The 16,023-nt window shown below is 38.7% G+C and overlaps 1 protein-coding gene across 1 annotated transcript in view; it reads right to left on the reverse strand.

The window, feature by feature from the left end:
* Window positions 1-16,023, reverse strand: part of aqr (aquarius intron-binding spliceosomal factor) — a 57,135-nt gene that overhangs the window by 29,704 nt on the left and 11,408 nt on the right. Inside the window, exons 11-19 of the mRNA XM_016250442.1 lie at window positions 15,557-15,619; window positions 14,421-14,524; window positions 13,453-13,555; window positions 8,282-8,402; window positions 6,313-6,454; window positions 5,039-5,217; window positions 3,098-3,265; window positions 2,329-2,498; window positions 807-1,048 (exon numbers count right to left, since the gene is read on the reverse strand). Coding sequence (XP_016105928.1) covers window positions 807-1,048; window positions 2,329-2,498; window positions 3,098-3,265; window positions 5,039-5,217; window positions 6,313-6,454; window positions 8,282-8,402; window positions 13,453-13,555; window positions 14,421-14,524; window positions 15,557-15,619 — 1,292 coding nt within the window. The remainder of the gene's footprint in view (window positions 1-806; window positions 1,049-2,328; window positions 2,499-3,097; window positions 3,266-5,038; window positions 5,218-6,312; window positions 6,455-8,281; window positions 8,403-13,452; window positions 13,556-14,420; window positions 14,525-15,556; window positions 15,620-16,023) is intronic.

Genomic DNA, 16,023 nt, shown 5'->3' on the forward strand with positions numbered 1-16,023 from the left:
AACAGTAGACTTTAATTATATGCATTTATGGTGTAATTACTAAATTTCCGTGTCAATCCATGTTAATTTTTACCACGAATAATGCGCTGTCACTTTAATTCAGCGCGTGCAGCACAGCAGAAATAGACTTGCGCATGTGTCGAGCTCGTCCGTCCGCACTCATCCGCGGTTGAGTATACTTTGAAAGCTGTGCGGACGCGGCTGTGCGCGAGACGGAACGGAACACGGAGAGTGAAGTATACCCGGGCCTATAGACTCCGTGCGGAAACGATCGCAGCATGACTGCTGCAGACGCACCGCTCCTGGAGCGCACTGCCGGACCGCAATCGTGTGCAGTGTGAACGCTCCGATCCGTTAACATGGGCGCGGACAAAATACGCACCACAGACGGAGTGTGTGAACCTGGCGTTTCGTTTGTATGCCCGCACGGTCTGTTCTGTTCTCGTGCTCCATTTAGGCGCACTGCATTCTGATTGGTTCGGAGAGGTCTGCGGCATGGAAAATCGTGCTATAAAGAGATTTCGAAATCGCGCAAGCTCAAATCGCGATTTTATTACGATTTCGATTAATAGCACAGCCCTAAAAATTACATATAAATACATTTACACCACTTAACTTAATGACTGCTATCGGGATGTGAAGAGACTTTCAACCAGCATAACAAAAAATGTTTCTGAAGACAATCACCTATTGCACCTTTAAAATTTTATTTGAATACATGTTAAAATTTATTTTATTGCTGGGATCAAAGCTAAATTTTGCACTGTAAAGCACACAACATTTATCCAATAATGAGGATTCCTGACCTGAAAGGCGGGACCTGTCGAGCGGGATCTTCCTCGGTCACCTTCACCGTGTGATTGGGGAAACAGGACTTCAGGTGCTCGATGGACAGGAAGGTGTCGTTGAAGTCCAGAGAGGGAATCTGGTTGGGCATCTTTGAGTAATGGGCACTACCAGGATCTCCATAACCCAGAATGATGTCGTGAAGCCAGTCGGGCACCACACACTCAGTGTTCATCAGGTTACGAATGGTCTCCAACACGGCCTGAACACAACAAAACAAATTCATTTTTGATCACTATGGATGGTCGAATCACCAAAGCTCTATTTTTTGTGTTGATTAAAAGGCAATATCTACTTCCAATCTGATTAGGCGCTTCCTGGCCAGCTGTTTTTAGCATCATTAATACATAGCATTTATTAATATTTCAAAAAACATTTTTCCAGATGTTAAAGTTTTATTAAACGATCTACCATTTAGTCTTTTGAAATTGCTCTAAGAGTATTTCAGAAAGCGTTTCAGCACTAAAACTAGCTTCTACATCTGTGGAACGTTAGGAGTAGTGAAGAGGACTCCTAAGTCACTAAGACCAAGCCACAAAACTATCCTAAAATAGCTGTTGCCCGCAATCTGCCTTGGAATGTATACATTTCAGAAACATTTGAAGATAATGAGCTTTTAGAAAGGTATCGCCTTCGGTTTTGGAGGTTATCCCAACTCCACATTTTTGTTGTTTTCATTAACCAGTTGGGTAAGAAGTAACAGCTGTTCCGTCCAGTTTGGTTTTCTTTTACGTTTGCATGTCTTACTATCAGTCATGATTATTCTACTCTGTTAATTAAAAGGCTGTTTATTTATTTGTTTACGGCAACATGACCTTTATTTGAATATGACAACATAATATCACACTCTACATTATTTCTATGAATAAATCTCTGACAGAGACTATCAGCCAATCACTGTGTGCATAGTTAATAAGCATGCTGACATCATCCATAGCAACGAGGTCAACTCCACCCCCTTACTCTTAGCTTAAGATTTCTCTCTATCCCTTAATAAAAGTTTGTCTCAGCAGCTTTGTGAATTGGTTTTTAAGAGAAAACTCTTAGCTAAAAACTTTTACTGCTATTTAGGAGAACTCTTAGTGGTAAGAACATGTTTTGTGAATACGGGTCCAGAATTGCTAGATGTGAACTCGGAATTCTGAGAAATGAGTCAGAATTGCGTAAATTCGGAATTGTGAGAAACTCAGAATTCTGAGTTTTAAATCTTGCAATTCAGTTATTTTAGCGAGAGAAAAAAAAAGGCAAAATCACAAGGTATAAACAATTACCTTTTTTAAAAAAAATGTATTCCATGGTGCAAACAGGCTTTTAATCACTTAAACTATAAATGTAACTAAAATTAGAAAATGTGCATTGGTTTGGTTTGCAAGTTTTTATTTCAGCTATTGTTTATTTCATTTATATACATTTTTTAACAGTTATATATTTTTAGTTGCAGTCAACAGTCTACTGGCAGGCATATATCGGGAATGGTCTGACCTTGAAGTTGTTCTCTTTGGGTTTGCGTCTCATGATGATATTGAAGGTCTCGTAGGGGTCTTCTGCTCCGTTCTGGATGCTGTTGGTCATGTCCTGCTGGTACTGGTTTGGGTCGAGCCATATCCGGAACGTCCTGGTGTCACCTTTTAATTTGGGCTTCGGATCAGGACCTTTGCACAAATAAAACCATAAATTAGTCACAAGATGATTCCTCATTTGTAAGTCGCTCTGGATAAAAGCCTCTGCTAAACGGATAAATGTAATGATGGAAATCAATTCAGTCTAAATCGAAGTTAATTTGTCAAGTGAATTGACACTGAAATCACTGGACCAGAAATGACCAGTGATACTAGACCACATTCAGAAGGTCCAACAGTGAGGACCGTCCAGGGTCAGTGTGAGAGAGATTCAGTTTTCAATACTGATAATCAGAAATGTGTCTTGAGCAGCAAATCAGCATATTAGAATGACTCCGTAGACTGGAGTAATGATGCTGAAAATACAGCTGCGCATCACAGAAATAAACTACAGTTTAACATATATTCACATAGAAAACACTTATTTGAAATCGTAATAACATTTCGCAATATTACTGTTTTTGCTATATTTTTGATGTGTGCATGTGTTGCATAATTACTGTTCATTTGTAAAAGCATGGCAACCCACATAAAACTCTATGCTTATGACCTGTGCTTAGAAAGCTCTGACAGTCTAGTCTGTGCACTGTCTGTCCATCATACGGTTCAGTGAACTCCGTAAACAGTCTTACCTTCCTCTATGACGCGGCCCTTATCATCCAGCATGCCCTGCACCTCACAGCCTCTCACGTACACAAGCCCGGCCTGATCCACAAACGGCTGCCGGCGGTCAAAGCGCGTGCCGAAGAGCAGGTTGGGTCGCACCGTGATCAGAAAGCAAACGTCGTGCTTGCGCAGCCCTGTAAAAACGAGCAAAGATGTGAAGAGATGGAATGAAGAAAAGCTGTTGTTGCACTTACATTTATTAAACTGATATTATCAGCTTCACCGGCATTAACATGTCAGATACAAATGAAACATTCAACAATATAATATAATACAATGAGTGTTCATTAATATTTTGAACATTTATGTTTTATATTTTCTGTTCTCATTTTAATTATGGTTACATTTTTAGCAATTTTGCATTTGTCATTTTTTAGATTTTTTTATATTATTTTTATTAGGTTTTAGTTTTAGTTTTCCCTCTTTGTCGCCATCTCGGTTTAAAACCTGCAATTGCATTTATTTGCGGAATTATATTTGTAACCCTTTAAACCTTTAATGAATGTAATTTTGATCAACTCTTAACGAGCATTGAGCAGTCCCTCTAAACCGAAGTGTACCAGACGCGCGCCCCCCCCCCTCCGCGAAATTACTACTAATATTTTTCTAACCACGACCTTGATCAACAAAACATGGATATCATTTGAAAGTTTAGAGTTTTTAATAATTAGGTATCATTTTAAAGCTTAGAAATTCAGCTTTTGAATGCATCCAACCATTTTGATCGACTCCTAACCAATTCTGCCTAGTTCCTCTAAACCGGAGTGTACCGCCGGAGGGCGCCCCCTAGCGAAGAAATTTTTAAAAAAAAAAAATTCTTATTTTTCAAAATAACTACCTTCATCAACACAAAATAGGTGTCATTTGAAAGCTTGGAGTCTGACTTTTACAATGCATGTGGCCACTTTGATTATTTAAGTTATTTGTGGATAAATAGTTTTTTTTCCCCCATAATTTATGAATAATGTTTTTTGTGCCATGTCCTATGTAATATGTCAGAAACATCATAAAGCTCAGATAGTCATGTGTCATATGTCATTTGAAAGGTCCCATCGAGTAGAATAAAACAAGTATAATTGTTTGGGGCTTTGACTAAACTTGAGTGAGGCATTACTTCAAATTCAAAACAACAATTTCCAAACTGTAAAGGGCTAAGAGAAAGGCTACCTTGGTTCCAAATGCTGTAACTTTTGATCACTTCATAATATCACCACAAAATGTACTTCACATACAGCACACATGTTGAGGAGCATCACCAAAAAAAGAATTTATTTAAAATGCCTTCAGGGAGTCAAGATCTAAACAAAAAGGCCCGTTTTGCAATCCGCCATCAAAATGATCATTTTAATTATTCCAGCTGCTGTGAGAAAAGGCTATAAACCAGGTATGTCCTGCAGAGTTTAGCTCCAACTTGCCTCAACACACCTGACTGGAAGTTTCTATGCCTAGTAAGAGCTTGATTAGCTGGTTCAGGTGTTTAATTGGGGTTGGAGCTAAACTCTGCAGGACACCGGCCCTCCAGGACCGAGTTTGGGCACCCCTGCTATAAATGATCCGCCACCTGCAGGATCCTCACATGCGATAGCCTAGTAGCCGGGACAACTTCTCTATGTTTACAGACGTGACGTAATGACAGAGCAGCATGCCCAAATTTCGACGAATTCCTACCAGTACCGCTCAAACTAGAAAACGTTATTATAAGCTAACCGTTGTGAATCAGGCTAAGGTAAGGAGATAGTTTTGAACACTGGCTGGTTATGTACTTGCTCAAAAACTGATTTCGTATCATTTTTAACCTAAAAAGGTACAGACTGCAGCTTTACGTTTTTCATTAATGATAAATAACCATGATTTTGCTAGGTGCTTTCAAGGGTGTGAGGGGCAGAGACAGAGAGAGACAGCTTTACCCTCCCACTCGTTTTTGATGTTATTCCGGATGTTGAGGTTAATGGTGACGTCAGCACGGACGCGGGCAGGCCAGTTCTCTCCGATGTTTGGCTTGGCCACCTCCACGATAGAAAACGACGCTATGGTCTGTGCCATTCTAGCCCATCCTCCAAACACCACTCCTCCGTACTCCGACTGCCTGCGGGACACAAGCACACAAACACAGCAGATCATAAACAGGACGCTCACGCCGTTCTTTGACAGTACGCATAAATGCTGTACAGGGGTTGTCAAGCTTCAAAATTGACAATAAATTATAATCCCAAGTACTTTTAAGTTAGAAAATATATCCTGTGTGTAATCCACATAAAGTATCTTGACATTAAAAAAAGTTTTATTTCTAAAAAAATTAATTCTATTTCATCCTCTTTCACTATTTTGTCCATTTAAGTACACATTTCCTACATTCTTGCTACCAAAACACCTTGAAAATCAGCCCTTGATATAGTCCCGAGCCAAGTCACGGGAAATGGCCTTTAGAGGTTAATTTGGGTATGAAATCAAACTCTTTTGTTAAAATGCTAAAAATGTTTAAGACTGAGAACAAACTAGGGCTGGACGATATGGCCAAAATTGATATCATGATATATTTTGCTGTACTGTGGATCAAATAAATGCAGGCTTGGTGAGCAGAAGAGAATTCTTAAAAAAAATAAAAATAAAAACATTAAAAATCTTACTGTTCAAAAACTTTTGACTGGTAGTGTAGGCTGATTATTCTTATAGATTGAAACAAATGTGCTTCAGCCAGAAAAAAATGGTATGAAAAGTGCCCCGAGTCGCTGCAGAAAACACAAAAATTGAACAACAACAAAAACTGGAAATGTTGCTGGAGACGGGCTTATTTGAAATGAAAACTGATTCTCTGCCAGCAGGAGGCGCTTTTAGAGCGATAAAACTAGCGGTTTCTCCAGTAACGGCTGTAATCACAGCAGCTCCGCTCATGAACGCTACTTTATCAGATCAAATGAAAATGCCATCGAAACTTTTCTGAAGACAGTCGATTCCCTTCAGAGATACATTCATATAAAACACCCGCGACGCGTTTTGATTTTGAAACGTGCAGTGCTCATGTTTATTCAACGAAGTCAAACGCCACAAATAAATCAATGTATGGGAAACTGGTAATGTACAGTATATCGGAAATGTGTTTAAAAATCATATCACCGTTATTGAAAAAAATAATATCGCGATACATATTGATATTGAATTATTGTCCAGCCCTAGAACAAACCATGGCTTCATCCGTAACACGACGTCCTCGATATCCTGCCGGATTTCATAGGTGGACTCCAGTCGGAAGAGGTTGAAGTTTCTCAAAAGATAGTCATGCAGGGTCAGAAACTGCAGGTTCAGCTTGGGGAGAGCTAAACAACCTGCAGATTCACAAACAAACTAATTATCTAAAAGTATTAGACTGTTTTACTATATCTTAAAATGTAGTATGTAGTGATGCACTGAAATAAATTTAGTTTTCAGTGTTTTGGTTAAAAGTTTTCATTAAACGAAAATAAAGTGTAATAATTAATTCATTATACTTATTTAATAAATCTCAAAATAATAGCATAATAGTTGTATATAAAAATTTAAAGTTTTACATGTAATTATTTTTATACTCCAATTCTTCGTTGACAAACATTTCAAACCAAAAATCTGTTTTCAGTAGATTATATTCAGTTGCTGAAATTTCGATGCATCACTATTAAAATGTTGTCAGATATAACTACAGGAAAATTCTGTCATTATTTTACTCCTGTTGAACAAAAAACTTTTTTTTTTGAAGAATCTTCAGGCAGCTTTTTTACAATATTTGGTAAAATAGTCCGTGTGACATCAGGGGTTCAACCATAATTTTACGAAGCTACGAGAATACTTTGTGTGCGCAAAGAAAACAATAACATAACTTATTCAACAATTCTACTCCCAGAGTTAACGTCTTCTGCCATTTTGGAGAGTATCCACTGAACGTAATCAGCGTAATGAGCGTTGTTTACGTTTAGCATGCGTGCGCCGTCTACTGAACATAAACATGATTACGTTCTGCGGTACTCCCCAAAATGGCGGAAGACGTAACTCGGCAAGAAGAATTGTTGAATAAGTTATGTTATTGTTTTCTTTTGCACAAAAACAGTATTCAACAGGGGTTCAACCATAATTTTACGAAACTATGAATTGAAAAACTATGAAATGAAATATAAAATTACAGTTGAACCCCTGAGGTCACATGGACTATTTTACCGATGTCCTTGCTACGTTTCTGTGAGTTAATCGTGGTAGTATCATTGCGGTCTATGGAGGGTCAGAGAGCTCTAGGATTTAAAGGGGTCATATGATGCGATTTCAAGTTTTCCTTTCTCTTTGGAGTGTTACAAGCTGATTGTGCATAGATAAGATCCCTGAAGTTGCAAAGACTAAAGTCTCGAAACCAAAGAGATACTTTATCAAAGTTAAGACTCTGTCACGCCCCCCTAAAACGGCTCGTTCTAACACGCCCCCACATATCTACCTCACTATGTGTGAATATTAGCATAATGCGCCCAAATGTTCACGCAAAGAAAGAAGGCGTGGCTTCAGTAACCGCAGTTAGTGTTGAAGCAGCATGTCAGGGAGACGCTGTGTGTTTCTAGACGAAAGCAAAAGCACTTTATTTGGCCTTCCGAAAGTAGATGCATTTAGGAATCTTTAAGATCACTTACAACTGAAAACAGTGTTTCCCCTAGGTTTATGGCTATTTGGCTATTATACACAAAATAATGATCTTTAAAAAAGCATCATATGACCCCTTTAATCAAAAATATCTTAATTTGTGTTCCGAAGATGAACGAAGGTCTCACGGGGTTGGAACAACATGAGGGTGAGTAATTAATGACAGAATTTTCATTTTTTGAGTGAACTATCCCTTTAAAGATAATGGGCAGTTTTTTTGGCATTTTTCAAAGCTTCTTTTGTGCATCTATTTTCATGCATCTTTTGGAACTTGAAATACTTGGTCACTATGATCTGTTGTTGCATGGAAAAGAGCTGATCATTCTTCAAAATTTCTCATGTGTTTTATTGAATAAATACAGTAATACAAGTTAGGAAAGATAAACAAGTACATATTTTTTTTGTCAAACTATTCCTCTAATTTTATTAATGCAAAGGTATATGACATAATAATAATATGATGATTATATGGTGAACTCATATGTGAAGATGCCCACCTTCTCCAGAGTAGTACTCAGTGGGAACGATGTTCTGGTCCCAGATGATCTTCTCGGTGGGGTACAGAGGCATCTGGTTGAGCTGTTCTATCTGGGAGATTCGTCTCTCATGGCGGGACACCTGAACAGAAGAGAGAAAGGTTTCATGGGGTTTGTTTCGTCTTGGCCAGCTGAGCTCCTCCATTAACCACCGAATCATCTGCACACTGGACAAAGCATACACAAACAGATGGCCAAACGTAGACTACATACATCACAGCGCAAGAGGGCCAATCACATCCCATGAACATTTTAAAGGAATATACAGTATTAAGATGTTTGATCTTTTGAAAGAGTTTGCTGTACAGAGTTATTTTTTCCAGCACACATTTTGGTCCTTGTTTAAAAATGTTGCCTGTAAATCTAAATATTGTGTTTGAGTCATGCATCGTAAACTGTGCAGTGCAAATCCCCCAGTCTCAAAACGTTCTTAAAAGAAATTGTTATACGCAGTGCATGCATAATAAATTGTCTGAATTAAGTTTCTTTAAAACTTTTCCTGCACTTCCTGATGACTATAAAACCTTTCTATTAAGTGTTCAAATTAGCTAACGCTGTGAGACTACTCTGCTGAGAAAACATGAAACAATTTCAATGAGAAAACGAGTCGGGCGGCTCACATGGGACGCAGCTTTGAGAAAATCTAATTAATTAATCAGGAGTGTTTGGGCAGCTTATCCTGTTAAAGCTTAATTAAGTGTTTTATCTGGTCTGTGACCTGCTCTGACTCCATTGTGGGCCGCAGCACATGCAGATAACCAGATTTCAGCTGTTCAACATGCAAATGACCGCCTGACACTGGCTCCATCAACACAGAGACAGCATTAAAGAGGAAATGCTCAAGTTCTTGATGAGATTTGGAGGGAGTAATTAAAACATGCCGAAGCAGGACCACCGATGGGCCCGAAACATCTTAAACATCTGCAGCAGAGGTTAAAATACACTGTAAGAGTGAGAATTAAAGCCATTCACAGGCCCCAGCCTCAAGCACTTACAAATAGAGGACTTAGCAAGCAGAAAACCTTTTAAACACATTCGACAATAAGGACTGCCTGATGACCTGGAGTCAGCGTGAAGGCCACTTGGGACAGTTGACTGAACCATTGTGACGAAAGTTTATGCACCATTCGGTAATTCTAACACTCTTTCAGGTGTTTTTGCGCTTGAACGGACAAATCCAAACTAATTGTGTCAAAATGCCCATCTTGGTAAGTATCCTCGTAGGTTTGGTCAAGAAAGAAATCTGATGTGTATCAGTATATTGCAATGGTTCCCAACACTGGTCCTGGAGGCACTCCAACACTGCACGTTTTGAATGTCTCCTTAATCAAACACACCTGATTCAGGTCATCGGCTCATTAGTAGAGACTCCAAGACCTGAATTTGGTGCGTCAGAGAAAGGAGACATGCAAAATGTGCAGTGTTGGGGTGCCTCTAAGACCAGGGTTGGGAACCACTGTATTAGTGCATCAGGGCCAGCTGAGCTCCTCCATTAACCACCGAATCATCTGCACACTGGACAAAGCATACACAAACAGATGGCCAAACGTAGACTACATACATCACAGCGCAAGAGGGCCAATCACATCCCATGAACATTTTAAAGGAATATACAGTATTAAGATGTTTGATCTTTTGAAAGAGTTTGCTGTACAGAGTTATATTTTCCAGCACACATTTTGGTCCTTGTTTAAAAATGTTGCCTGTAAATCTAAATATTGTGTTTGAGTCATGCATCGTGCACAACTGTGCAGTGCAAATCCCCCAGTCTCAAAACGTTCTTAAAAGAAATTGTTATACGCAGTGCATGCATAATAAATTGTCTGAATTAAGTTTCTTTAAAACTTTTCCTGTACTTCCTGATGACTATAAAACCTTTCTATTAAGTGTTCAAATTAGCTAACGCTGTGAGACTACTCTGCTGAGAAAACATGAAACAATTTCAATGAGAAAACGAGTCGGGCGGCTCACATGGGACGCAGCTTTGAGAAAATCTAATTAATTAATCAGGAGTGTTTGGGCAGCTTATCCTGTTAAAGCTTAATTAAGTGTTTTATCTGGTCTGTGACCTGCTCTGACTCCATTGTGGGCCGCAGCACATGCAGATAACCAGATTTCAGCTGTTCAACATGCAAATGACCGCCTGACACTGGCTCCATCAACACAGAGACAGCATTAAAGAGGAAATGCTCAAGTTCTTGATGAGATTTGGAGGGAGTAATTAAAACATGCCGAAGCAGGACCACCGATGGGCCCGAAACATCTTAAACATCTGCAGCAGAGGTTAAAATACACTGTAAGAGTGAGAATTAAAGCCATTCACAGGCCCCAGCCTCAAGCACTTACAAATAGAGGACTTAGCAAGCAGAAAACCTTTTAAACACATTCGACAATAAGGACTGCCTGATGACCTGGAGTCAGCGTGAAGGCCACTTGGGACAGTTGACTGAACCATTGTGACGAAAGTTTATGCACCATTCGGTAATTCTAACACTCTTTCAGGTGTTTTTGCGCTTGAACGGACAAATCCAAACTAATTGTGTCAAAATGCCCATCTTGGTAAGTATCCTCGTAGGTTTGGTCAAGAAAGAAATCTGATGTGTATCAGTATATTGCAATGGTTCCCAACACTGGTCCTGGAGGCACTCCAACACTGCACGTTTTGAATGTCTCCTTAATCAAACACACCTGATTCAGGTCATCGGCTCATTAGTAGAGACTCCAAGACCTGAATTTGGTGCGTCAGAGAAAGGAGACATGCAAAATGTGCAGTGTTGGGGTGCCTCTAAGACCAGGGTTGGGAACCACTGTATTAGTGCATCAGGTCTTAAACTGACAGCAGCCTAATTTACCAGCTGTCATTAATGATAATCAAACAACAAAAGACAAAGAAAATCTCTCCCTGCGCTTGACAAATAACTTGTATTACTCTACATTTCATTTATACGGTGAAAGACAGTGTTATTTTACATTTGATTATTAAATGACTGTATCTGATTTCTACTTTTAGACCCACCTGAAAAACCTAAAAGCATTGTTTACTGTGTTCTGTTGCATGCAATGTGTTTATTTTTTCTTGTTTTATTACTGATTGTTCACTTGCCTTACATGTAATCAGAATACAAGATTACATGGGTCAAAAACAAAAGTAATAACTTTTTTTTCAGCAGGACTAAATCTGTATTTCACAAACTTTGGTGAAAATGCATGTATGGTATAAATGCATGTTTAAAATACCCAGAATATCCCCCAGAGTAGGGATGGGTATCGTTAAGGTTTTAACTGTATTACTACTCTTACCGATACTGCTTATCGATTCGGCAATGTTATTTAAAAATATAAAGCAATGTTAATTCAGCTCTTAATTTGTCATATATATATATATGAATGACAAATTAAGAGCTGAATTAACATTGCTTTATATTCTGAAATGTAAAAAATATTTCATGAAATGAATCAAACTAATTTGTAAATGCACCAGTGTGCAGGCATTTTGTGTTTTATACATAAAGATAAGATACAGTAATAACATGAACAAAGAAACAAAGTAAAACAAACTGAGAAAATACAATAAAATAAACAGTGCTTTAATTCTTCCATGAAGTTCTACTAACATTACTTGTCAGGTAAGTAATAGCCTCCAAAAGAAATCTAAAAGTAATCAAATACTGCATAGTTTTCGGTGTATGCATTGATAGATTAATGCTTATTAAAGCTATAACGTTATTTAGATTAAGAGCAGATTTGCATTTTGATGGCCCAAGCGCCAGTCTGTCACTTGACACACATCGGATTTTCTCCCAACTGTTCTCCTCCACTTAAGACATAAACTGTTTAAGTAAATACTCTCCAAGCCGGCCATTTTGATATTTTTGTGAGTATTTGATCGATTGGACATGCGCCCGAAGCTCAAAGTGTAATTTGTTTGTCCGTTTTGGAGTGCGTCGCGTGCACACATTACAGCCTGAGGAACAGCGTCTCTTGTGCGGATTGTGCGGTCTACATTTTATCACCAAACATGTCCCGCAATTTAGCAACAGTAAAGACGGCATCTTAAAACAATCACCGATTGAGCTGATTCTGACGTTAAGTTTGGGTTTTAGGGAGGAACGAATGCGCACCGCTGTGAAGGGAAAGAAGTTGCGCAATACGAAACGCAGCTAGTTTTTAATAGCTTTACCTCATGTCTTCCTTTGTATAATCCTTAGAAGCCAAAATCAAAATTAAAAAAAAATTAGCTTAAAACAGCCACGATCTCGCTTCTGAATTGCGAATAGCAAAAATGCATCATAGACAAATGTTTGAAAAACAGCTGGCGACTCTGGTGAGACAGAATTTGCCAGATAATGTATATATAGCAATAATAAACGTATGTGTGTTTTATTAATTTCTCCAGTACCGATAGCAGTACCGTTAACGTCAGAGCTTATCGATACTCCGGTCTTTCATAATTTAGCCCCGGGAACGATTAAATACCAGGTACCCATCCCTACCCCAGAGTGCATTTTTATAGCATGTGAGAACATATAAACAAAATATGCTTGCAAGAATGCATTATCTATTGGGAAGCAGGAACATTGTCTTTTGACATTATCTCCGTGCATGTCGAAAAACTTTCCTATGCTCATTTGGATGTCTGGTGACAAACATATGTGCTGGGGGAAAAAAAAGGTTTGAATAGCAGTTTGTGTGAATGTGACTAAATGTTCTCAATCAGAAATGTGTGAAGCTATGTTGTAAGCTTTAAACCAGGGGTGCCCAAACTCGGTCCTGGTGGGCCGGTGTCCTGCAGAGTTTAGCTCCAACCCTAATTAAACACACTTGAACCAGCTAATCAAGCTCTTACTAGGCATACTAGAAACTTGAAGGCAGGTGTGTTGAGGCAAGTTGGAGTTAAACTCTGCAGGACACCGGCCCTCCAGGACCGAGTTTGGGCACCCCTGCTTTAAACAGTCACTATAATGTGCCATATTGTTACTGTTAAATTAGATAAGCCTATTTTTTTATTATTACTTTTCAGTACTGAACAAAACATATTTACGGTCTACATTTCTCTCAACTCTCCTGACATCTTGATTTTTTTTTTTTGCAAGCTTTTTTTAATGCATTCTGGTGCTGCTTTTGAAACTGGCCAAAACAAAGTACAGGAATTCTTTATCGTAGGATGTATCTTCTCCATCAGGAAGCTCAGGGAGGAGACACAGGTATGCCGACACCCGGTGGAGGGTGTTGGGACTACAAGCAGAAAGAAGAACAGACAAAACAGAGTCGCAAATGAACAAAAGCGAACAGAGCCAAATTATTTTGCACATGTAATTTATCTAACATTTGTCATAATTATCATATACAACTTGAAAAGTTTAATTTCACAATTTAAAAGTCCAAACTATTAGCCACTAATTTCATAATTTGTAATGTTCTCAGTATCTTGGTTAATGAAATATTCGGATAAAAAATGCCAATTAGAAAAGCATGACATAAAAATATTATGATATGTATCATAAAATGATGATTACGAGGCGATGCATTTCAGCAAGTTGTACCGTTTCTTTCAACATACAAAATACCTTCTGATGTTCATTCATGTTTATTTTGTGCTTTAACTAGTAATGAAGAGGAAGAGATATCGGTTCATGTGCCACTTGTGGTGACAGATCGCTGTAGCATCTCATTAAAGAGCACTAAAACCACATTTATTGTTTGGATTTTATAATAAAATCCATGTCATCCATTTTGCGTAAAGGCTCATTCTGAATACAAACAATTCTTCTTTAAACATGTTGACAGGAAGACAACATTGGGCAGGATATGGAATAAGGATTTTTGTTTTTGTTTTGAAATAACAGATTTAAATTTAAAAAAAATTTTTTTTTACAATAATTAATTTTTTTATCGTGTTTAGCAATTAATTGAAGATATAATTGACAGATTAATCGATTATTAAAATAATCATTAGCTGTGGGAAAACCCTGATTGTGGAAACCCCGTCTGCAGTTAAGGGACTTTATCATCAAGCTCTGGCAGGAGCCATTAATCTAATGGGCCGTATCTCACTCTCTCTCTCTCTATAAAGAGATCACATTTAACTGCCGTCACTTACCTGAGATGGCCGAAGTGTTTGGTGAGGGACTCTCGCGTGTCCACTGCGGCCACATTAGACAGGGCAAAATCATTGAGCTCAGGGAAATGAGCAAACGCTGCTCTCTGAAAAACAAACACCGGTGCTTTTAAAATATTAATTTAGGTAACGGAGCATACTGCATATTAATACATACTAGTGATACTACTAGTTATTTATAGGTCAAATACAGTGCACAATATAATAGAGTACAATTCAGGGCTCCCACTCTTTTTAACCAAATCATTTCTATGGCTTTTCAATCACTTAAATCTTCATTTTCTTTCCCAAACTTTCATTACCTTTTATTCTTAAAAGGCACTGAAATGACAAAACCACTTTGCTTGATGCACTCAGTGATTGGAATAGACTGTTTTTAAAACTGCAATAAATAAATACATTTAAATATACAGTGGGGAAAATAAGTATTTGGTCAATAACAAAATTTCATCTCAATACTTTGTTATATACCCTTTGTTTGCAATGACAGAGGTCAAACGTTTTCTGTAAGTCTTCACAAGGTTTTCACACACCGTTGCTGGTATTTTGGCCCATTCCTCCATGCAGATCTCCTCTAGAGCAGTAATGTTTTGGGGCTGTCGCTGGGCAACACGGATTTTCAACTCCCTCCAAAGATTTTCTATGGGGTTGAGATCTGGAGACTGCCTAGGCCACTCCAGGACCTTGAAATGCTTCTTACGAAGCCACTCCTTCGTTGCCCGGGCAGTGTGTTTGGGATCATTGTCATGCTCAAAGACCCAGCCACGTTTCATCTTCAATGCCCTTGCTGATGGAACGAGGTTTTCACTCAAAATCTCACGATACATGGCCCCATTCATTCTTTCATTTACACGGATCAGTCGTCCTGGTCCCATTGCAGAAAAACAGCCCCAAAGCATGATGTTTCCACCCCCATGCTTCACAGTAGGTATGGTGTTCTTTGGATGCAACTCAGCATTCTTTCTCCTCCAAACACGACAAGTTGAGTTTTTACCAAAAAGTTATATTTTGGTTTCATCTGACCATATGACATTCTCCCAATCCTCTTCTGGATCATCCAAATGCTCTCTAGCAAACTTCAGACGGGCCTGGACATGTACTGGCTTAAGCAGGGGGACACATCTGGCACTGCAGGATTCACTGATCTCAAAGCCAGTGTAGAACTTCAACATGTCCAGGAGCTGAACACAGTAACAACAAAAAAACTGATTACAACAGTTCAGTCTCTCTGCGTTGAATAGTCTCCGTACCCGGTGTATATTTTTGCTTGTGCTTAGGCCTGCTGTCATGGTTTTGGTCTTACTATTGATAGTTTTCACGTGACGTCACACCCTTATAGGAACGCCCACCTGGAGGGCAAAACGAAGCTTTGCTCCACTGACCGCCAGTTATTTTTACGCAGTTTGCATTAAGTAGTAATATAGTAAAACGCAGATATTAAACGGTGAAATTCAGTAAACCCCTTATTGATTGTGTATATTTTGTATAGGCAAGCAGATGAAGCCAGAATATAAACTCAATGTGCAAAGTTTCACGTTAAATGCTTTACCATAGAATACCATTTGAAGGACAACACTGAACAATT

This window comes from Sinocyclocheilus grahami, unplaced genomic scaffold (genome assembly GCF_001515645.1).
Source record: "Sinocyclocheilus grahami isolate Dianchi unplaced genomic scaffold, SAMN03320097.WGS_v1.1 scaffold989.1, whole genome shotgun sequence".
Classification (NCBI taxonomy): domain Eukaryota; kingdom Metazoa; phylum Chordata; class Actinopteri; order Cypriniformes; family Cyprinidae; genus Sinocyclocheilus; species Sinocyclocheilus grahami.